The sequence below is a fragment of the Lissotriton vulgaris genome, chromosome 5, assembly GCF_964263255.1.
Source record: "Lissotriton vulgaris chromosome 5, aLisVul1.2, whole genome shotgun sequence".
Classification (NCBI taxonomy): Eukaryota; Metazoa; Chordata; class Amphibia; order Caudata; family Salamandridae; genus Lissotriton; species Lissotriton vulgaris.
In genome coordinates, this window is record NC_141693.1 from 1,011,287,895 (window position 1) to 1,011,311,516 (window position 23,622).

General features: G+C 46.3%; 1 protein-coding gene across 1 annotated transcript; it reads right to left on the minus strand.

The window, feature by feature from the left end:
* Positions 1–236: 236 nt before the first annotated feature.
* Positions 237–21,751, minus strand: PGAM1 (phosphoglycerate mutase 1). Its single transcript, XM_086922630.1, has 4 exons — positions 21,463–21,751; positions 6,602–6,876; positions 4,377–4,557; positions 237–1,702 (listed from the first exon to the last, which is right to left on the minus strand). Exons 1-4 carry the CDS (start codon positions 21,599–21,601, stop codon positions 1,533–1,535), a joined length of 765 nt encoding a protein of 254 aa, XP_086778756.1. The 5' UTR covers positions 21,602–21,751; the 3' UTR covers positions 237–1,532.
* Positions 21,752–23,622: the final 1,871 nt, after the last annotated feature.

Genomic DNA, 23,622 nt, shown 5'->3' on the forward strand with positions numbered 1-23,622 from the left:
TTTTGGAGTAATAATTTTTCGTGATCTAAATAAAATACAAGCAAATTTAATTTCATTTGAAATGCTGTAATCTGATAAGGGGCTTTGGAGTTTTTTTTAATGAACATGTACCATATCCAACACAGAAAAAGTAGGCCATTTTTATGATATGTATCAAGTATACCGGACAATTTTGCAATCATGTCACCATTTAACAACGTTAAACTAGAGGACAACATACGACCACTGCACAAATATTATTGCACATCACTCTTTTATTGGACTGATTAAGAACAAGGAAGAAATAAACCTGCATTGGAATAATTCAAGTACAGTAAACTGAGTGCAAAGTCCTCTGCTCACTAAATGGTCTAATAAACAGGCAAAGACCAATGGTGTAGGCTCAGTGAGAGAAAACCTAGCACCCGGAGGAACAATGCACATACCTACACATTTATACAGTATCTTGATGTGCTCCACTCAACAGCAGTAAGGGAATGAAATGTGGTTACAACAATGCATAAGAATTCCAAAATACAGGTCTAACGTGTTGGTTCCTCTGTGCGCTTCTTTTACTACATTGGCCAAATGACATTAAGGTTATTGGTTTAAATGTGCGACTGGAAAGGAATAAACCGTTGAGAAAAGTGTACTAGGTGCATGTATAAAAGTCACTTCAGTGCATTTTCTTTTCAGACCAAAAGCAAACATTCCATTTGAAGTAAGTGCTGTAAATAAGAACATGGTTTCAAAAAGTTATGCATCTGGTCTGCAACCAAAATTAAAAAAAACAGTATTCACTCAAGGTGAACAGTAGAAAGAACATATAAATTAGAAGTGGCTAATGATCTGACATGCAAACATTTCAAATATAAATATTTAAAAAGAAACTGCTTATTGGGTCAACAAAAAAGGAATGGTTTATTCTTTCTTGTACAAAGAAGCTAAATAAATAGCAAACGTCCTGCTGAAAACCATTTAAAATGTACAGCCTCCCTCGCAGCAGTGTCTTTAATCACAAGACTGGAACCTAAATGAACCCCTGCAAGTACGAAAATACCAGTAATTTAAATAGTTCAATAAACCATCTTAAGCAGCTGTATCACCCAGAATGCAAATTGTCTGGCCTAACCACTGAATGCAACTGTATGGAACACGTTCTGAGTGTTACTGGTTTAGTAAGTCGATACTGATCTTACGATGTGCAAGTATTTAAAATAGACGGGGAAGTTCAATGCCCCACTGATGGTGTCAATATGTGATATGAAAAGAACACCCAATTTGTATTGAAGTGTAAATACTGGCCAAAGATCTATGCATTACTGGCAATGCAAACTAGAACTGTTAGGCATGTGTCTGGAACAAACATTCTAGCATGAATGAAGGTGCTGTTTCTCAAGTCTCATGAGGTGTAATGTGTGCAAGCATTTTTGTTCTAGCCAAGTTACTTTTCTTTTTAAAGGAGGGTCACGCAAACATCTGTATCTTAGAGTTCCTAAGCTCGTGGCGCTTGGTGGATGCAAAGGTTAGGAAGTATCCGTCATGAGCCACATTCACTTTTTAGCTTTCCCTTGGGCAGCAACAGCCTCCATGGCCTTGCGGACAGTCTCCTCATCGCCCAAAAACTGCATGGGCTTAATTGGCTTCAAATTCTTGTCCAGTTCATAAACAATGGGGATACCTGTGGGCAGGTTCAACTCCATGATCGCCTCTTCCGACATACCTAGGAACGGAGAGCACAATTAAAGCAGAACAATTATAAATACATGGTTTTCATTCTGACAAACATCTCCCGTGTCATTTGTCACTCTTACTCCGATGCCTCAAAATTTAATTTTAACATATTTACGGTTTAAAGAACATTTTAATGTACTCTATTCATAGTACAGTGATACACAGTCTCGAGCAATAATTTTAAGATGCTGAAACTGCACACAAACCTTTGTGAGATTACTTATATATAGCTAGTGCAACTTTTTTTTAGGTAATCCTCAAAGTATTCTTGTCTGAGACTTGTTGATGGTCAATGCATTAGTCCTATCCTCATAATATCAATTCCTTACAATGTGATATTTTTTCCTCCACCTTTCCTGCTATTTTCTAAGCCAACTACAAACAAAATTAGAAAATATTTAGGTAAAACCCCACAAAAAGAACAAGGAGGGAATAATGTAGTAGAGTGGTGAAGTTCATTCCTTCAGTCAATGTTCACTCATTGGATTTACAGGGTTTTGACCACACTATCTCGAACACATATCAGATTTCATAATTTAACTAATATCTTCTTAAACCGTGCCAGTTTAACTAGGTCACAAGACAATTGGGCACTGGCAGATATTTGTATGGTTTTCATATTCCTACACTGCATCGTCTTGATTGTAAGAATGCACTTGTGGGAAAGTGTGTTTTGAGAGGACTCATACTCAATAGTTTCTTTCCATCGCTCAGTTTGGCCAAGGATAGTTATTTGAAGAGTTCTTAGTAGGGACCATTAAAAAACAAGCATTGGCAGCCAATAAGTCTCGCTTTTGGGACCGGAGACGAGTGTGCACAGGAGTAATAGAGGAGAAGGAAATACAATTTAGACAAGCACAGCCGCAAAAGGACGAGTGCATAAATTTAAAAAAAAAAAAAAAATGTAGACCATGAAACTGGGCGCCGTGGTAGGGATAGTGGCGTCTGAGTGCGATAATTTAAAAAAAAAAAATACAATTAAACCGGGCGCCGTGGTAGGGAGAGCAGCGTAAGAGTGCATAAATTTAAAAAAATAAACATGAAACCGGGAGGAGTGGTAGCGAGAGCGGCGCCCGATACCTGCTGTTCCACTATTGTGATATTTGTAAGAGTTCTTCTGAAAGGTATGTCCTCCTCCAGTGAGCCTAACAAGTGACACATCCGTAAGCCGCGTAACGTTTATGACAGGGCTACTGCAGTGTCAGAGGCTGAGTGTAAATAAAAACAACGATAATGGTTCTACTTGAAGGGCAATGCTCGGGCTTTCTACACCAACCTTGTTCATGCCATGGAAAAATCTCCTGAGAATAGGATTCGGGGGTGAGCGGAGGGAGGAGAAAAAGTAGTTTGTGGAGGCGAAAGTAGCAGATTTGCTCCCCGCAAAACAGCTAACGTCGGTCAGCACGACCCAGAGTAGAGTTAACCGACACTGTTACAACTAAAGGAAAGTAGTCGCATGCGTCTGCCAGTTTATGAAAGACACCAAAACACGAACACGCCTGGAAACAGTAACATGGAATTAAAGATATACACATGCGAACACACAGAAAAGACATGCGCGGCTGCGAAAGTGACATGTCTGAGCGAAAGTAACATGATCCCCAACAGATGGCACCCTGCGTGCCGGTGCTCGCTTCCGACAGCAGGAGGCCGGGAGAGTGAACATTTACAGAAAAGGTGGGACATGCACCCGCCATTGGCCTATTGCGTGCTTTCATTTTTGAAAGCCACCCACAAAGGCCAATAGAATGTGTGGAAAATAAAAAGCCACACATACACGAGTTTAGCGAAAGTCTGGAGTGATTTCAAGAGGCCCTCTCCAAGAGCAGCGCATGTGCGCTGCACTATGCTCGACCTAAAAAGAATTGTGCTTAAAAACAACAATTGAGACACATGTGAAACCAAAACATCAGCAGCTCTGTAGGGGCCGTTAATATCTGCTGCACAGCAATCTCAGTATTACCATCATTCATGGGTGTATATAAATGCAAGCTGATGGCAGCGGTGGCTCCTCCCTTATGGCGGAGTTGCATTGCCACCAGCAGCAAAACTAAAAAAATAAAAACGATAACACAGGTTTATTATTGTTTTCTTTTTTTTGAGTCTTGGGGCGTGGCAGACTATGACATGCTGGAGGTGGAGTGTTCCAGCACTGCTGTCAGTGTGCATGTCGGTTTGGCCAAGCTGCATTGCTGGAGACATGCAAGGCCAGGCGTCAAGTCTCTCTGGGAGCACAACCTGAGGGCCCTCGTGCCAATCCTGATGCTGCTCTCATGCATGAGAGCAAAGTCAGGATTGGTCGCAGGGGAGTCTGGGAGCCTGTGCAGTGCAGCAGAAGAGCACCAGGTCGGCGATACGGTGAGTGCAAATTACGTGGTTGTCTTTTCTTTTTTCTTCTCGTCGCTGTCCCTGCCCCGCTACTCTGCCCTGATACTAGTCGCCACTGGCTGATGGTACCCGGAAGTGGAGCCTCCAAATATTGACATAAGTGACTTGCATTAAATTCATCACATCACTGCTTTTTTAAAATCATTAAACAGTTGCATTTTGTTTGAAATTTTTGCTTCAGGGACTGAGCAGAAGAAAAGAGCCTCACATGACTGATAGGCAAAGTCACTCTGATGGTGTTATTTTCCTGGCATGTTAACATTAACTCTACAAACCTTCCAGGTGCTTGACAATCCCTCGCAAACTGTTGCCATGAGCTGCAATCAGAACTCTCTTGCCCTCCTTAATCTGTGGAACAATCTCCTCATTCCAGAAAGGGAGAGCTCGAGCAATGGTGTCTTTCAGGCTCTCGCAGCTTGGTAGCTGATCTTCGGTTAGATCACCATAACGACGATCCTTGGAAAATAAATAAAAATTAACGAAATTTAAGCTATGACTAAATCAAACAAATGTGTGATGAACAGACAACTTTTTAATGAGCACGAAACAGATGATTTGTAATAGCACAATGCAAAGATGAAAAAAGTTACCTTCAAAACTCATCGTCCTGGTTAGATACCTTACTAAAGATTTATATGTTGTGTGGATTGACTCTCTAATTTATTAATTAGGCTCTATGAACAATATTCAAACAAGGTGTGTGTGTGTGTGTGTATATATATATATATATATATATATATATATATATATATAAAAAATACAAAAGAAAGGTTTGCCACTCCGGGTGGTTGCACTCGCCGGAGGTCAGGCCACAGGCAGGGCTGCTCCTGCAGGACATCTCCCCATTAACGCGCCGCCAACGCGTTTCGGGATGGCTCCCTTCCTCTGGACGGCTGTCATACTGAATGAGGAACACCAGCAGTTTTACAAAGGAAAATCCCATCTTTATTTTCAAGGTAGCACTGATAGGAATCAGGTGTGTAATAGAGCAGTGCATGATGGGATTAGAAGTCCTTTTTAATTTGCATATCCATGTGGACGCCGGCGTTTCGAAGAGGAGACATGGGACAAACAATGTCTTTAGGTGCTTCCCTGCAATTTAAACGGCCCCTCCAGCTCCGCTATACTTCGTAAAGTTACAAGGCTGCAGACCCACTCTGGTCTTGTGGTGGTGCAAACGGTGGCCTGGGCTTGGCTGCAAATATGTGAAAGAAACAGGTTGCCGCTCCGGGTGGTTGCACTGGCCAGAGGTCAGGCCTCAGGCAGGGCTGCTCCTGTAGGGCTTTTCCCCATTAACCAGGGACATCTCCTCACTCCACTACCGAGTGGTGGAGTGGGAGCAATTGGAGCAATTGGAGCAATAGTTCGAAGGACTATCAGCCATCCTCTGCTCAAAAGGTCATCTAAAAGGAACACTGTCTCCCAACCTACCACACTTCAGTGTGTGGAACTACTCCAGGAATGCAGCGTAGGCATCTGGGAGTCACATTCAAACTGAACTACATGAGTGAACCAGTAGCCATCACACTACTGCAGGAAAAGGATATGTTCAGTGCTCTTAATACACATCCCTATGGTCGATAAAAAGGGCATGACTGGAGAGTGCTTCCAAGTCTCAGAACAGGTTATGGACTTAGGCCTTGCCGCACATGCTAGATTTGGATGGAGATTGGGCTAACAAAGAAAGTCACAATATCAGTTTTGCAGGTCACATGCTCATTTATCATGCAGGAGACATTCCTGTTCCAACACCATGCGCATAAAAGAAGACCGGTTTCCATATTTTCAGTGTTGAAGTTCTTAGTCTCCTATCTGGTAAAGTTCTACCTTTTTGTAACGTGTTGAACACTTTCAGATGTTCCATTTTACTGCCTGTCGAGGAGGGTGGAAACTATGTTTTCACTTTTGGGCAGAATGCCTCTATACATACATGTTTAAATCTAGGCCAGGTTTTATTGGAGAGAGGCACTTTTTCAATCGTAGGAAAATTATAGCTTTTCTGTTTTTTAAGCCTTTTGTTAAACAAGTAATTCCGGTTAAGGGAAAAATACACTACCTAGAACTACAGTTCTAAAAAGGATCAAAAGACCTTAAGACTTGAATGCACAGTTGTCAGAAAAATAAACATATTAGGGAGCATGGGTCTCAGATAAGCACAATCCCTAGAATAACACAGATGGACAGGCACCATGTAACAGAAAACGTTAAATCAGTAAATATGGGTAAAAAGCAAGGCACAAAGTGATAAGCAGGGGACCTATAAACGAGAACATAAAGCAACACTGCTTGGCCTTACAGATTAGGAAAGGACCAAACAATAAAAATGTGGTACGCAGAACTGCAAACTACAAAACAACACATATCATGATAACAGCAAATCATGAAGAAATATGTTGCCACAAAGAACAGCTAACCAAAAAACAGTTCAAATGGCCCACATTACAAGTTGCATATAATTAAGCACGTATCCGAGGACAGGTGTCATTATACTCTGTCTCACCTTGCTGATTGTTTGGTAGTAGGCATGATCTGGGTCCATGGGTGGTGGTGGAATGTCAAATGAGCGCCTCCATATCTTCACCTGCTCTTCGCCATGTTTGGCTGCAGTCTCTGCCTTATTCAGGCCAGTTAGCCCCCCATAGTGCCGCTCGTTCAGGCGCCAGGTCCTCACTACAGGTAGCCACATCTGGTCAATGCCATCAAGAACAATCCATAGGGTACGGATAGCCCGCTTCAGCACAGAAGTGTAGCACATATCAAATTCATAACCTGCATCTAGAAAACAAACAAGAAACAAAAACATGCAATTTACCAGCAATCAAAAACGGTAATTACTCCAAGCAACATTGTCAGAAAAAAAACATTTTCCAATAAAAGAGAGATCAGAATGGCGGGACAATGATGGGCAGGGAGGACAGAAGAATTATGCAAGTTACATTTTATCAACCCACAGAACTTTTTCCCTGCATTTTCTATTGCTAGGTACCTTAGAAAGGGGCTGTATTAAACAAAAAACAAAAAACAAAAAAAAAAAAAGAAAAAATGCACATTTTCTGCTGTTTGTCATCACAGGAGTCAGATCTTGCTTGGGTCCTTTCAAATTGGCAAACAGCATTGAAAATGCAACAAACATATTGAGGAGCAATTATGCATACACTCACACAGGTTTGTGGAGCTACAGTATCACCAGAACCCAAGAGATGTCTTTTAAACATCTGGGAATCGACAGATCTCAACCATGCGACGCAAGACTGGGCAACACTAGGTATGCTAGCAAAACGCAACATCGCCAAACACTGGGGAGCACAAGTTACTCCAACGCATTGAGCGTGGTGTAACGATATGGACAGAGCTATGGTGTCGGGAAAGGCAGTATATACACACAGAGGATGCCCTAAGAAGTGGGAGCGGGTATGGGGAAAGTGGAACAAATACAGAGGGAATATCTGCACTCCACCTCCTGTTGATTCGGCATCAGACACTAGTTGAGAAAGAATGAGGAACAAGTTACTCAATTGACCACAATTCGCTGTAATAATTGTATATGCCTCCCGAAGAGGCAGTTTGTAGTGTGAAGCATGGATGTATAAGCTTTCATTCTCTTACTGAACTGTCAACGTTTAATGTGTATTCAATAAAAAGAAAAGAAAATGCAACAAACATGCTCCCACAGTAAGCTCCTGCACCAATAGCCCCAATATACATGCAGCGCATTTTCCTTCACTGGACCAGGCAAAAGGTGCCCCAAGCGCAATGAAGGAAAATTTGCTGCATTATGGTGAATGTACTGCCCTCAAAACAGCCGCGAACTCACACTGCCCTGGGGGCAGTGCATTCATGTGAAAAACAAAGCGGCTGCTTTGAAGCCGTTCTGTATTTTTAGTGTAGGTGGCAACCCACCTGCACTTAAAGTGGATCAGAGATCCTCTTGCAGGAGAGTGCAGTTAGTGACTCCAGAGGGCTGCTCTCAGTGGGCACAAGGACAGTGCGCCCCCTGAGAGCTTCTTTGCCTCTGCGCCCACGTCTGTAATACGACACAGGTGCAGAGGCAAAGGGATTTCCTCATTTACGTGGGGCACTCTCCAATGCAAATGAGGGAATGCCCCCTGAAGATCGTGCTGGCGCTTTATGTGCGCCAGCCCTATCGGTATTACAGAAAGGGCCACACTACTGTTGTGGGGCAGGGTACAGGGCCTGCCTGGTAGACTGGTCGCTTGCGCAGGGGTGGCAGCGCGCAGCAGCAACCAGTGAGCCTCACACTTAGTGCCAGTCGGAAGTGACGTGCCCGAGCGCACGCCTTCCATTTATTCAACCCCGCAGGCCACGCCTGGCCTGCGGATGTAGGGATGCGTGCAACGTGCGTCCACTAGAGTGCTAACAGCACTACATCTCTATCCAACTATATAAACTTTTGCAAAATGTCCAGACCAGAAGTGTCCATTACATTATAACCACTTTTAATAAATTGCTCTGTACTTGCGTGTCCCTTCGATGACGGTTTCAGGGTCTCAGCTGACAGGCATAGTCTTTTAGTCTCTGACTCGGGGGTGGATTGGGCCTCAGGTTGTACCGTGGGATGTTATCTGGCCCTTGTTCTCTGTTGCGGGATGGATTCCTGATAGGTGTGGACATGGTTGGGGTTCCACACTCAGACTCCGGCACTGGCCCTCGGGTGTCAGCTGTTGAGTTACCTACCTCCTCTTGTGTCGCCGCTCGGGGTGACTCATTGACTCCATCCGCGACTCCTGGGTTCGTCCTCGGCCCAGAGGGGACCACTTTGAACCACAATGTGTTCCTCGACACCTCCTCCCCCTCTCTTCTAGCAGTCACCATGGTCCCTTTTGTGGCCGTTACAGTCCATGGGCCTGGTTCGTAGAAGGTCTGAAATTTTCCTCCAGGGCGTCTGTTCCTTATGACTACCCGATCTCCTCGACATAGTTGTTGTGGTGCTGCTCTGCGCCGCTGGCTCGCCCGCTGATTGTTTCGGCGTCGGCGTTCCTGAGTCTCACTCATGTTATTCGGAATCGGCGCCGGCTCCGGGGCCACAGGAAGGAGGTCTCGGCGTCAGCCCTGGAACATGAGGGACCACGGGCTCTTCTGGGTAGTGCAATGGGGAGTTCCTTGATATTCCCTTTAAGAACTCATGTAGTCTTTGTTCTGGATCGGCCTCCTCTACCACCGCTATCCGGAACATCTTATTGAGGGTCCGCATGAATCTTTCAGCCTCCCCGTTGGCTTGCGGCCATTGGGGTGTGATGAGTCGGTGGGTGATACCTCTGGCTTTTAAAAACGTGGCGAACTCCTCTCCCTGGAACGGTGGTCCATTGTCGCTTTTTATCTCCTCCGGGTAACCAAACATGGAGAACAGTCTTTCTAGCGCCGGCCCCACGTGTGTGAATGAGGTGGAAGGAACCCTCTCAACTAGGGGGTATTTGGAGTACGAGTCAATAGCTACCAATGAGTGTCCCTCCCCCGGGAAACTCCCAAAGTCCAAGCTGATTTTGGTCCAGGGGGTTGTGCATGCTTCCTCAGTGATTATCGGGGGTGGCCTCTCGGGATCACTCGTCAGTTGGCAGGACATGCAGTTTTTCACGTAGTCCTCCACCATTGCCTCCAATTCAGGGAACCACACCTTTTCACGCATGCGTGCCTTCATTTTCGTGGAGCCCTGGTGGCCGCCATGCGCAAGTTGTGTGGCACGATGTCTGAGGCGTTTTGGTATCACCAAGCGTGTTCCTCTCAGCAGTACACCCTCTTCCGTGGCACTGAGTTCGTGGCGGACGTGCCAGAACTTCGTGAGGGCTTCCTTGTCTGATGCAGCCCAGGTGTCAGGAGGGTGTAGGTAGTTGGTCCAGGATCCTTCCCGTACAGCTTGCAGCGACCTCATGTACGGGTTATCATCCACTGTCGCTTCCTTGATCTCCTCGATGGTCATGCATTGGGGGCAGGATGTGAGTGCTACCCACTGGGCGTATTCCTCGCAGTCATCGTCAACGGGCTCCGGTTCTTGAGGCAGCGGGTGGCGCGACAGGTAGTCGGCCGGATTTTTGGCTCCCGGTCTGTATACCACTTCCACTTCGGTCCGTTTTGCGGGGTCAAAGTAGGACAGCGTCGCATTTTCAAGTAGGGCATCCTTTATCCCCTGGAAGGCTTCATTTTCTTTCGGGCCCCACTGCCACTTGGAGTCCGTTTTCGGGAGTGCTCGTAGGGGTTCACTGCGCAGGCCTGGTATGAATCGGCCACAATACGTAGCCATCCCAAGGAAACTCCTCACCTCCGTTGGTGATTTCGGCGCTGGAGCATCCTTTCTGGACTTGGACTTCCTTGGGTCGATTTGAACCCCCTTCTTGGTTAAAAACGTAACCAAAAAACTCAATTGAAGATTGAAAGAATTGGCATTTGTCTCTGTGGAGGGTTGCTCCATGTGTGCTCAGTCTTTTCAAGACATCCCGTAGATGTTTGTAATGATCAGACGCGGTGGCAGAGTGTATTAAAATGTCATCGCTGACATTAATTACCCCCGGTAGACCTGACAACAGCTCTCTGATGGTATTTTGAAATACCTCCGCCGCCGAGGATATTCCAAAGTTGAGACGCTTATATCGCCGGCGGCCCAGGTGCGTACTGAATGTAGTAATGAAACGGCTTTCCTCTGCGAGGGGCAGTTGATGGTAGCCTGCGTTGAGATCGATTTTCGAGAACCATCTCGAGCCATTTACGTCGGCCACAATGACGTCCATTGTGGGCGTCAAGTGTCTTTCTCTTCTGATGGCAGTGTTTGGCAGCCGCATATCGATACATAGGCGGATCTCGCCCGGCTGCTTGGGCTTTTCGACTATGACCATGGGAGAAACCCATGGGGTGGGCCCTGTTACCTTCTCGATAACTCCCAGGTTCTCAAGTTTTTCGAGTTCTTTTTCCACTAGCGGCCGCAGGTGGAAAGGTATCCGCCGGTGACGTAGTGCTGTGGGGGTGACAGACTTGTCGATATGGAGTTTAATGGGGTCGCACTTGATGCAACCTAGTCCTTTGAACAGTTCAGGGAAGCGCTCTAGCAGCTCATCCACCTGATGGGTTCTGATACGGTTAGCGAATGCGATCAGTTTTAGGTCCTCAGCCGTGTGGCTGCTCAGCAAGGTGTCGGCTTCCCGGTCAATTATGTGTACAGTTGCTGTTATTTCTGTCTCATCTGCCCGGATAGGTATCACAATTTTCCCTTTTAGAGGTAGTGGTGTATCCGCTCCATAGGCGAAAATCCTTGTCTTGGAACGTAGGACCTCAGGACGAGGGCGTAGCTTGTTAAATTGTTGCAGCCCCATAACATTGACGGTGGCGCCTGCGTCGATGATAGCTTTTACCTCATTCTCCCACATTTGTACCACACATGTCGGCTGCGGCCGTCGTCTCTGTTTCAGTTCCCGGGCAAAGGAGATCACATACGCTTCCTCATCCTCCGAGTCCGAATCGTCATAGATTGTTGGTAGATGCTTTGCAGTCCTCTCCGGGGGCGGGTCTGTTAGTGATAGCTGGCGGACGGCTTTCGTGGGCGTCCATGGCTTCTTGGGGTTCCTGGGTTGGTTCTTCCTCCGGCAGACGGACGCAAAGTGATTTGGGATCCCACAATTCCCGCAGGTTTGTCCTTGGGCTGGGCAGTCTTTGGCCGCATGGGGTTCATGGCCGCAGTACCCGCAGCGAGCTTGAGGCGGGTCACTCCGGTATCCCTTTTGTGCTTGGCTACGTGTCAGAGGACGTACCGCGTCAGCACGTTCTATCTTGACGGATTCAGTTTTGGCGGGAGTTTTGTGTAGGGCCTGTTCCATGGCCGTCGCTCTGGCGTCCGAGAGTTCGTGAGCTCTAGCTAGGATGAGGATGTCTTCCAGGGAGATCCCCGGTTTTCGCAGGATGTGGCCCCTTAGTGTTTTATCTCGGCACCCCTGGATCAATTGACGTCGTATAGCCCTTGGCTGGTCCTCATCAGTGAAACTGGCCAGCTCCCTCACACGGGTGTGGAACTGGTCCATGGACTCCCCTTCCCGTTGGCGGGCTTGCCCTAATTTGAAGACTTCAAAGTCTACATTCAACTGGGGGTCGAAATGGTTGTTGAGGGCGGTGACTGCAGCCTCATAGGTGGTCGCCGCATTCGGGTTGGGGAGGAGTTTGAAAAGTCTGAAGACCTCGTCCCCTGCGTAGTGGAGCAGTAGGGACCTTTTTACTGCGTCATCCGTCTCCCTTGTGACCACGAAGTAGTTCTCTAACCTCTCCAGCCAAATTTTCCATCGGGGCGAGGCCGTGGATGGATCACTCGCCTCACTGAAAGGGGGTAGGACACCAGCAGCAGTGTGCTGGAATGGAATGTTAATGATGGGTGCCACAGCGTCAGCATCCACCATGGTGGCGACTCCCAATAGTAGGTAGGGCAGGCTCCCAGTTCACCCAAGTCCCCGCGCGGGGCCGCGGCAGGGTGCGTACCTTTGAATGCAGTTATTCTCTATGTCCTCCTCTTTCTGTGTTTGCCACCCACGTGCCTCGTGGCTGGCAAGTGAGGGGCGGTCAGGGCTGTACCAGGGTCCACTGTCCGGGCCGCCAGCGTCGGCTGTGTCTTCCCCAGGATTCCACCAGGCCTCCCCTGGCCTCAGCATACAGCGTCTTCCCGCTTCTCACTCCAGAAGCGTGAGGAATGGCAAGGTGCGGAGGCCTCGCGTACCACGCGAGATGCGTGGCAAACAGCACCCAGTCGCAGCGAGAGGCTCGACGGTCGATGGCGGCGGCAGCCGCTCCCTTCACGGAGCAGTGGGGTGACGGGCGGGCACCGTTCAGCAGACAGGAGGCTGGCAGGGAGGAGCGTGCCGGCTCCCGTGAGGCAGGTGGAACCGCCGGGTCACACGCGGTGAGCACCGCGAGAGCGAGCAGACTGCTCCGCTCGATCAGAGGTGTACAGGCGAGGGTTGGGCCCCCTCCGCTCGTCGCCAATGTTGTGGGGCCGGGTACAGGGCCTGCCTGGTAGACTGGTCGCTTGCGCAGGGGTGGCAGCGCGCAGCAGCAACCAGTGAGCCTCACACTTAGTGCCAGTCGGAAGTGACGTGCCCGAGCGCACGCCTTCCATTTATTCAACCCCGCAGGCCACGCCTGGCCTTCGGATGTAGGGATGCATGCAACGTGCGTCCACTAGAGTGCTAACAGCACTACAACTACCATCTGCAGACCCTTCTGTAATACCAAAATGTCCCTGGGGCGCGAAAAGCGGCGCAAACGATCGTTGCGCCCCATGGGCACTTTGTGTAATACGGCCCCAGATATCCTCATCTAGAAAAACAGTGCAGGTGTTGTTGCCTTATATTAGTAGCCATTACTATCCTTTCCCTCACTGCGTATGTATGAGTTAATCTATGTCGTGAGCACAGTTACTATCACTGGGATCCAAGAATCCCTTAATCTGCTACCCACTCTATTAGAAATGTGCATGCCAAGTAACATTGCACATTTTGTTCTTTAAGTAGGCAATTCTCAAGTTTAGGTACTACCTTGATCTTATCGCCCAGTTATGCAGTATTAACATTGCCTCAAATTGCTCACAGGTCATACACTGAAACCAAAGTCAATCATGCTTTCACACAAACAATACCACCTAACAACATACAATACCACAAATTACCTATACCTTCTTTCACAAAGAAACAACTTTGCAATTACCGTTTCAACTCTGTGTTATTCCATTTACTTAGTCACACAATTAAACTATTCCACATTAATCTACCCATCGTCTCATTGATTTGATTTTCATTTTGTAAAGCGCAGCGTCTGCCCTAGGGCGTCTTGGAGCGACCTGTAGTGTGAGGGAGAAAGCCAGCATTTAATAGTCTACAGAGGTAAAACGTGTTTTTAATGACTTTCTAAAAGGCAGGAAGTTAGAAATATTCCTTAGGGGCTTTGGCATTTGGTTCCAGAGGCGAAAGGTGACGTAGGAGAAGCTTCTGCCTCCCCAAGAGGCTTTATGAATGCACAGCACAGACACTTTCTTGGCTGAGGATGAGCGCAGAGATCTATATGGAGTTTATCATGAACATTTGTTTTTAAGGAAATTAGGGCCATGAAGATAGTGATCTATGCGCGATACAGAGTGCCTTAAAGGCATCTCTCTTTTTAATAGGTAGCCAATTGAGTTCTTTCCTCGATTTAGAAATCGGTTCAAACTTTTTGATCTTTTTCAGAACCCGAACTACTGCATTTTGCAGGCTCTGGATTCTTCCCAAAACATACTGCTGGGCTCCAACATACAGGGCATTACAATGATCAAATTTTGATAGTGCCAGAGAAGGGACCACTGTCTTCTGTAGGTCGATTTACATTAGAAAAATGACCAAAAAGTAGGAGGGATTTACAAAAAGGGGGTGGTGATGAACAGAGTGTCTGAGTTAAACAGACCACTCTTACCCAGTCCAAAGATCAGGGCTTGATCCATCACCGTTATTTATCTCACTGCCCCATCCCAGCTCAGAACCTGGCTATATGCAAATCAGTCTGTCCCTGGCCCAGTGCATCATGGGAACAGGGCAGACTAAACTACCAAGCCAATTCTTCACCAGAAAGGAGACAAGCTACCGGGGACCGGTTTCTGGCATTTCAGCCTTCTTCGGCCCGGCTTGCTTGAATCCTGATGGAGCAGTGAGAAAGGGACTCATGTCTGAGTATACCCTGCCACACCTATAGTGGCCAAAAACGATTTACAAAAAGGGGGTGGTGATGAACAGAGTGTCTGAGTTAAACAAACCACTCTTACCCAGTCCAAAGATCAGGGCTTGATCCATCACCGTTATTTATCTCACTGCCCCATCCTAGCTCAGAACCTGGCTATATGCAAATCAGTCAATTGGCTTTTGTAGTTTGGTTTGCCCTGTTCCCATCATGCACTGGGACAGGAACAGACTAATTTGCATACAGCCAGGTTCTGAAACTGGGATGGTGCAGTGAGCTAAAAAACGGTGTTGGATCTAGCCCTGATCTCTTGACTGGGTGAGAGCTTTCTGCTTAATTCAGAGACTCTGTCCCTCACCACCCCTTGTTGTAATTATTTTTGTCCACCCTAAGCGTGGAAGGGTATTCTCAGATGTGAGACCCTTGCTCATTGCACCATCAGGATTCAAGCAAACCGGGCCGAAGACGGCTGTAATGCCAGAAACCGGTCCCCGGGAGCTTGTTTCCTTCCCAGTGTAAGAATTGGCTTTTGTAGTTTGGTTTGCCCTGTTCCCATCATGCACTGGGACAGGAACAGACTAATTTGCATACAGCCAGGTTCTGAAACTGGGATGGTGCAGTGAGCTAAAAAACGGTGTTGGATCTAGCCCTGATCTCTTGACTGGGTGAGAGCTTTCTGCTTAATTCAGAGACTCTGTCCCTCACCACCCCTTGTTGTAATTATCAAAAAGTAGGAGGGGGCGGAAGCAAAGGATTAGTTGGGAGATCATCACAGAGATCCAGGGGGGCAAAAATGTAAAAGGGTAACGCAACACAGGGGAGAGAGCAAGAAAACACCTGCACTACAATGGAGTGCTAAAGCCGAAACACGAGACCGTGAATGTGAGCACTGGAACAATGCAGCTCATCCAACCAGAAAGATCGTAAAGAAGCTATACTCCAGGGAAGGGACAAATATGAGTTAAGAAAAGAAAGCCAGCAAATAAGAATCAATGAAATGAGGACACGAAAGCCATCCAATGCTCAGTTAGTAACGGGATGACCTAAAGTACAGTGTAGTGGCTACAATAGGTCTTTCACAACAAACAGCTAGAAGCAAAAAATGTAGGTGGGACTTCCCCCAAAGTATGGTTGAAGAATGGAAATAAGGAGGGCGAAGCCCTTGGAAAAGCACCCATCCCGACAGACCACGCACGGAACCTAGGCGTCATCCTGGATTCTTCACTCTCAATGAACAGACAAGTCAGCGCCGTATCCTCATCCTGCTTCAACATTCTTCGCATGCTCAAAAAAACATTTCGCTGGATCCCCACCGAAACAAGGAAAACAGTCACCCATGCTCTGGTCACGAGCCGACTGGACTACGGAAACACCCTCTACGCAGGTACTACCGCTAAACTCCAGAAGAAACTCCAACGAATCCAAAACGCCTCAGCCAGGATCATATTGGACATCCCGCGCAACGAACACATCTCTGGTCACCTGAAAGACCTCCACTGGCTACCCGTCAATAAGAGAATCACTTTCCGACTGCTAACCCACGCACACAAGTCGCTCTACGACATCGGACCAGAATGCCTCAACTCACGACTGTCCTTCTACACCCCCTCCCGCCAACTACGTTCTTCCAGCCAAGCCCTCGCCACTGTACCTCGCATCAACAAGACCACCATGGGAGGTAGATCCTTCTCATACCTGGCTGCTAAAACATGGAACTCACTCCCCGCTTACCTTCGCCTTACCCAGAACCACCTAGCATTCAGAAAGCAACTTAAAACGTGGATATTTGACAAGTAATCCTCCTCCCCTCTCTAAGCGCCTTGAGACCCTCTGGGTATGTAGTGCGCTATATAAATTCTCTGACTTGACTTGACTTGACCTAAAATTCCTATATATTTTACACACAGTATTTGATATGCCATAGGGCAGCATAAATACAATTATAAGAAAACTTAATTGAACTACTATATTGCATAGGAAGTCATGCACTCAATTCCTTAAAAGTGCGTATAAGTCCTAAAGGTTTTCCAGTAGGTGTCAACACTCCTTTTTTAATGGATGCTACATGTTTATCTTCTAATAGTCCTCAAATGGTCAGTTTAGTTGCAGAGCTAAAAACCCAATAAGAGTGAATGATTGATTCAAATGCAGAAAAATCTCTTTTTAAGCATGCACTACAGATCCAACGAAATCTCAGCAATCTGCTTAATATCAAGAAAACTAAACTTCACATAGTGCACATGTACCACGTATTTGTATTCCCAAAGAAAAAGGGTTGCAAGCTGAGCACAGTAATAATGATGCTAGACGTGACTGGGTGAATGAGGAAAGAGGAACACTTGTTTCTTCAAGAACAGTGCTGGAAACATATGGGGTGACTCACAACTTCCGGTGGGTGACTGGGCCCTCTTGAGGAGCCTTAGGCTTCACAGCAGATTTCCAGTGCAAAAACATTCAGTGACACAGGGCAGTGTAATCTACTCATAAAATGTGGAGGCTCATATGGTCTCTAGTTCAAAATCCTACGTGTTAAAAGACGTTAATCTTCAGAAAAAGATATATTTCTGTTAACCTCATGCGCGCTAGCAGAATTCCGCTCGTACGCTGAGATTTTTTAAAGCGCATGTTACGTGACGAGCTGGGCTCGTCATCAGCGTGCGAGGAGGCTACGCCATGACGAGCCCAGCTCGTCATCAGCGTGGAAGGGGTTAATCTAACATTTATCAATTAATTATATAAAAAAGCATTGGCAAAACGAAAATGTACAAATTTTGACTTTGCCAATATTTTTTTTCAATTTCGCTCAGCATCAGCAAAAACAAAACAGGCACTGGCAAAGCGCATGGGTTTCACTTTTTATAAGCAAAAGTGCTTAGTGATTGATGAACGAGCTTGAATGCGCATGGTTGTACGAGTAGATGGGTCAGTGGATGTGGGTGGTTGAAAAGTGTCGAGTTAATGAGGGGAAATATTTAATGCAGGAAGGTGAATGAGACGCGTGGGCAGGTGGATGAAAGTAGTAAGCCACTTGCATATGTACGCTGCATTCCGTTTTGTGTACCTTTTCTACACGTGCATGTCTCACAACATGCTTTGTATGGTTGTTTCCTCTCTTAAACATGATCACAGCCCCATGGATACTAATTATTAATGCATTTAGACATTCTCCTTTTCCACAATTGTGAAGACATAATTTGTCACTCCAAGATCATGCAAACTAAGACAGGCAAATGGTACTTTCCAATACATTACCCAGCTTGCTTCTCCTCAATTATGCAATTGGCAGTTTTGCTTTTTAAACATATTGATATCCTTTGCCAGTCATAAATGATATCAACCCCCTGAAAATTACGTGCATTGAACATTTCTATAGAATACTTCACCTGCTTTGTATATTACCACTTTAAATAAAAAGGAGCCCAAATGACCAAATTAATTATATTTTTTTATTGAGTTAACGAAAGGCTAAGGTGGCATCCTTCACCAGGTTCTGACTCAAAACCTATTTACGGATTTTTTTTTAACACTACAAATGGGCTGCTTGTATCTTTTCATCAGAGCGCATCATTTATTATTATTTTTTTCCCCCCAAACAAAACATCCGAGATGGCTGTCCATGCATGTGAATCCAAGGGCGCCTATCTTTTCATATTTTTAACTCGAATGAAACCAATTCAAAGATGGCCTATTACATGTTCACATGCGTGTACACGGGCAGACATCTTTGAATTGTATTACAAATGTAAAAGACATTCAAATATGGCAGCCGTGAGTGTAAACACACGAGCATGCATAGGCAGCCATCTAAGTGCGTTTTTTTGGATTACTTTACTATAAAAATGATTTCCTGATGGCTCACTTTCCTTGTGCAGGAGTTTACGCACACACAAAGGTTGCCTAATAAAGTTATAGAAAAACCATTAAAAAAACAAAGAAAAGAATTTGCAAAGCCAAAAGGGTTGGCAGCTAATTAAGACCCATTGGCTTTACCAATGCTTGTTCCTTCTAGCACCAATGTTCTCCAAGCTTCAACTGGTTGGCCTTTCCTAGGCAATGAATAATAGTGCTGCCGGCCTTTCTTAGGAAATGAATACTAGTGAAGCCGGATCAAGCATGGTGATGGAAGGACTTATATTAGCTACAAAGTTTCTTTCTGTAGCTCTTCCTTACAGCATTTTTCTGTTGCATGGTCCCTTTTCTTTGTCTGGGCCACAAACAATAATTGTCACTCCCAAATAATAGGTCTGTCTGAAATGCGCCAAACCACTGTAGGTTCATTATTATTAGACGCATGTTAGTCTATATCCGGAAACATCTGGAGAGCTGCTTTGGTGCAATGAGTTATTCTGGGCGTAAAAAAAGCCTTTATTTTAAGGTCAAACCGTCCACATTTTTGATAATGAAGTTAAAATGGCTTGCCTTCCTTTAGAAAGGCTAAATGATATGCAGCCCACCATTAGATAACTAAGCAGATGCTCCCAGAAAGACTGAGTTTTTGCAGGCAACCATGGTTGTAATAAAGCAGATAAACAGATCTCCTGTACCCATGCTAGGAGGAGAGGGGGGTGCAGTGTCCATAGCAACCAATTTCCGAAAGAATGAGAATCAGGATGAAGAACGACAATGCATATGGCAATTTTTCAGACCAGATGATGAGCAAGGTGTTCGACATGGAGGCAGACACTAGCACACCAAACAAACTGGCAGCAGCTGCAATTCTGCTAGATCGCATGACAACCCTAGTACAAAAAACATCAGTTTCAGGGCATCACAAAAGTAAATTAAATGGCACACAAAAATAAGCCTTCCCCAGACACTTAACATTCTGCTCCCATTAGGCTCTTATTCTCCTCTAATATCTATCAATCAATCGACCAGCATTTATATAGCGCAGCACTATCAGCCGTAGGGGTGAACAACCTTTACAACGAAACTTTTACAACGCACTACCATTACAACGCAGGCATTACAACGCAAACCATTACAACGCATTATGCTGGGGGGCGCTCTCGGATAGGGAATAAGTTTAATTTTCTATCCAACACCTTCCCTAGTGTCCACGGGGACTGGAGTTGGAATAGAAAATTAAACTTTTCACTATCCAGCGCCCCAAAGCGTTATGCGTTGTAAAGGTTTGCGATGTAAAAACCGCGTTGTAAAGGCATGCGTGGTAAAAGTATGAGTTGTAACGTCATACATCCGCCGTAGGGGTATCTGGGTACTGAGGGTGCCGTGTTTTGCACGTCAAAAAGGCAGGTCTTGAGATTCTTTCTGAATTCTGCCAAGGAGGGTGCTATTCAGAGGTGGAGGAGCGTGACATTCCAAGTTTTGGCGGCGAGGTAGGAGAAGGCGTGTCCCCTGCGGCGGATGCAGGTTGTGTGTGAGAAGGAGAGTGAGGAGGAGCAAAGGAAGGTATCTTACATGAAGATGGAAGTTGAGTTGATGGTTGATGCAGGACTGTCCTTGAATCTGTAGAGCTTTGTAGGTGAGTGAGGTTCTTGAACTGGCATCTCTTCGGGCTGGGAAACCTGTGGAGGTTCCTGAGGTGAGGGGGAGGGGTGAAGTTGGTCTGTTTGGGGAGGTTAAGGATGAATCTGGCTGCAGTATACCATATGGTCGAGAGACTTCTGATGAGCTGAGTGGAGATTCCAGAGTACAGGGCATTGCCGTAGTCCAGGCGGCTTGAAACAAGGGCTTGTGTGATGATTTTTTTTGTGTAGATTATGATCCATCTGAAGAGTCTGCGACGCAGGAGGAGGCAACTGCGTTGATTTGGCATATCATGGTCAGTTGGCTGTCAAGGATGATGCCAAGGTTGCGAGCGTTGTCGGTTATCCTCTTCTTACTTACTTAACTAGCCCGGTTCTCTAATGCTAGCCTTTATTTGGAAATCCTCTCCTCGTGATGCATACCTGCATGCCGCACGCTGCCTCCCACACATTGATGACAACCTCTAAAGAATACTTAGCCATCCTCCATCATACTCGAGGACACACACAGTGCTCCAAGAGACACTAGCAGACTGAATGATTCAACTCCTACTGTTTTTTGTGAAGTATTTACTTGCACAAATTGGAGAAGGAAGGGGAAATAGTGAGGTAGGGAGCTGTTGCAAAACAGCCTTCCCCAGCCAGCACACAGGATCTCTCACCAGCTTTCTTTTATTTATTTTTGACATACGAGACGGCGAGTGTTTAGGTATAGACAAGATCACCTTTGCTTGAAGGCGTGTAAATTATTGTTATGCTCCAACTATAGTCTAAATATTAAAATAGACCAGAGTGGACTCTTTCAGTAATATTTTTTGACAGGGTGAGCACTCAGAACAAAGACTACCCGTCGCACATTTTCATCCTAAAGAACCCCTGTGTGTACATCTGTAACCCGACAGCCTCCTCAATGAACCACTCCTCGATGCACGCCGACCTCCGCTGCACCATATAGACCAACACCCGCCCTCCTCCCCAATGCCCTGTTTCTTCCTACCCCCTCAGTTCCCCGAAACACATTCAGTGACCCTCTATCCTGGGCATAGTCCCTCAGATCACCTTAAAGATTACAAAACACTCCGTTAGCCTGATAACCCGATATTTAAGCCTCAAAACCTATCTGCCCCCTCCACAGCCCCAGAACATCGGAAAGTCCCAACATACACGTATCTCTCGATACCTTTCAATGCCTGCGCGCCTCTCTCCGCCTCCTGCTGCCCACAAGGGCTCAGGTCGGCATCGAACCAGCCGCAGAAACGGTTCTCTTGATTCCAAGAACTCTCTCCATGTCGAACCAGTACTAGCTTATAAGCGGCCATGGCTACTCGATGCTGCTGCTGCTGCTGTTGCCTGGAGCACTGCGGCTGTCACTTGCTTCTAGGGTACCCTTCGATTCAGCACGCGCATGGGCAGACCGGCACCCACGCCTATAGTGAGAGAGCGCACGCGCGCTCAAGTAGTCACGCCCTGAATAATTGGTATGCAAATTAGATATCTACAATGCGACACCAGGAAACGTTACAGGACGAAGGAAAAGGCTATTTCATACAAACAGCTGTTTTATCTACACAGATTATTCCCGATGCTGGGTAGTATGGCGGTAACTCTAAAATAAGTATTTTAGTACATTCACAACCATACAGTTAGCTAATATTTACCAATATTTGTATTTTTTTCATTCACTTATAATTTCTTGCCCTTAACACTTAATGTGAAATCGCCGGAGATTGTCCGTATATGATGGAGAGGAAATGCGCTTATTTCAAAATGGCTCGCGTATTTGCTGTAGTGTAAGCGCATCAAACCAATACCAATGCTCTTCTTGTCCTTTCCACACTCAAGTGAAACTTGAGCATCTATCGCTGTATCGACCGGACAACGTACTGCGCACGCGCACTCCAAGAATGACACACAGTTATGTTAGAGGCGCCATAGCGGACGAGACGATCATGCACGTAGTAAGGGCAAGCTGACCTTGAGTCCTGCAGGTCGTTTTTAGGCAGTTTTGAGTTTGAATACCGACTAGGTTTAACTAACACCGTTTTGAGTTCATTTCCAGTGATAAACTCGTTTGTGTGTGTGTGTTTTGAGTTCATTTCCAGTGACAAACTATTATTCAAACTAATATTTAAGCTAACAGTGGTGGTAGATTTAAATGCAAGCAAGTGTTATACTTAAATGCAAGCAAATGTTATTTTTAACCTTTTACCCTAAAAGCGGTGCTTAATTTGAGATGATGATTGATGATGGGGCACACCGTCGGTGTCATATCGTTATGCTTGACGTCTGTCTAGGGACAGGGCAGGCAAGCAGGACGGGGCGGGACCGGAAAGGGAAACAGGGAATGAGGAAAAAGTTATTACGAGCATGGTAGTCAATGAATAAAGACGTACCACCACATGCTCCGACTCCGGTGTCTTCTTTATGGGGTATGCGACACTGGCGACGAGGATGGGATGTCGGGACATATAGTCAGCCGGATTTTCTGCTTTTCCCAGCTTGTGGACCATGGTATAGATGTAGTCCTGGAGACGTAGCCCCCATCGTTCAATGCGCGGTGGCATCTTGGCGTTGGGGTTGCCAAAGATGGTGACAAGGGCTTGGTGGTCCGTGATAATGGTGAAATGCTTCCCGTACACAAAGAGATGAAAATGTTCGCACGCCCACACCACCGCCAGGCTTTCTTTCTCTGGTTGGGAGTACACTTTCTCGGTATCTGTAAGGCTGCGGCTGGCATACGCAATGATGTGGCGTTGATCTGAGTCCTCTTGATATTGCGCCAGGATAGCACCTAGACCTACAGGGCTAGCATCAACGGTGATTTCCGTTCTCTTTCTGGTGTCAAAATAAGCAAGATTGATGGCTGAACTGACGGCCTGTTTGATCTTGGCGAATGCCTGTTCATACGCAGTTGACCACGTGAACGGTTGACCCTGACGTGTGAGTTCTCTTAAGGGATAGCTGATGGTAGCGTAATCCCGGATGTAGCGTGCGCAGTAGCTTGCCATTCCGAGGAAAGAGCGGAGATCGCTGACGTCTCGGGGTGTCGGGGTGTCAGCCAGAGCAGACACCTTCTCTGGGTCTGGTTTCATTCTGTCTCTGGAAAAAATGTGACCGTAGAATTTCAAAGTGATCTTATGAAAATCGCATTTGTTTGCATTTAATGTCAGGTTGGCGTTCAGCAAAGCATGGCATACTCTGTCCAGAGCGGTGTCATGTTCAGTCTGGTCTTTCCCAAAAACTAGTAGGTCGTCGCTGTAATTGAAAGCGTTGGGAATCCCTTGGATGACTCGCCGAATGGCCTCTTGGAAGATTTCAGCGGCCGACGAGATGCCAAAGT

Excerpts from the sequence above, each read along its gene's own strand:
- PGAM1 (XM_086922630.1), bottom strand. The coding sequence starts at position 21,601 with ATGGCCGCTTATAAGCTAGTACTGGTTCGACATGGAGAGAGTTCTTGG. Across the intron at positions 4,558-6,601 it reads ACTACCAAACAATCAGCAAG|GATCGTCGTTATGGTGATCT; the intron begins GTGAGACAGAGT and ends TTATTTTCCAAG. Across the intron at positions 1,703-4,376 it reads GATTGTCAAGCACCTGGAAG|GTATGTCGGAAGAGGCGATC; the intron begins GTTTGTAGAGTT and ends CTCCGTTCCTAG.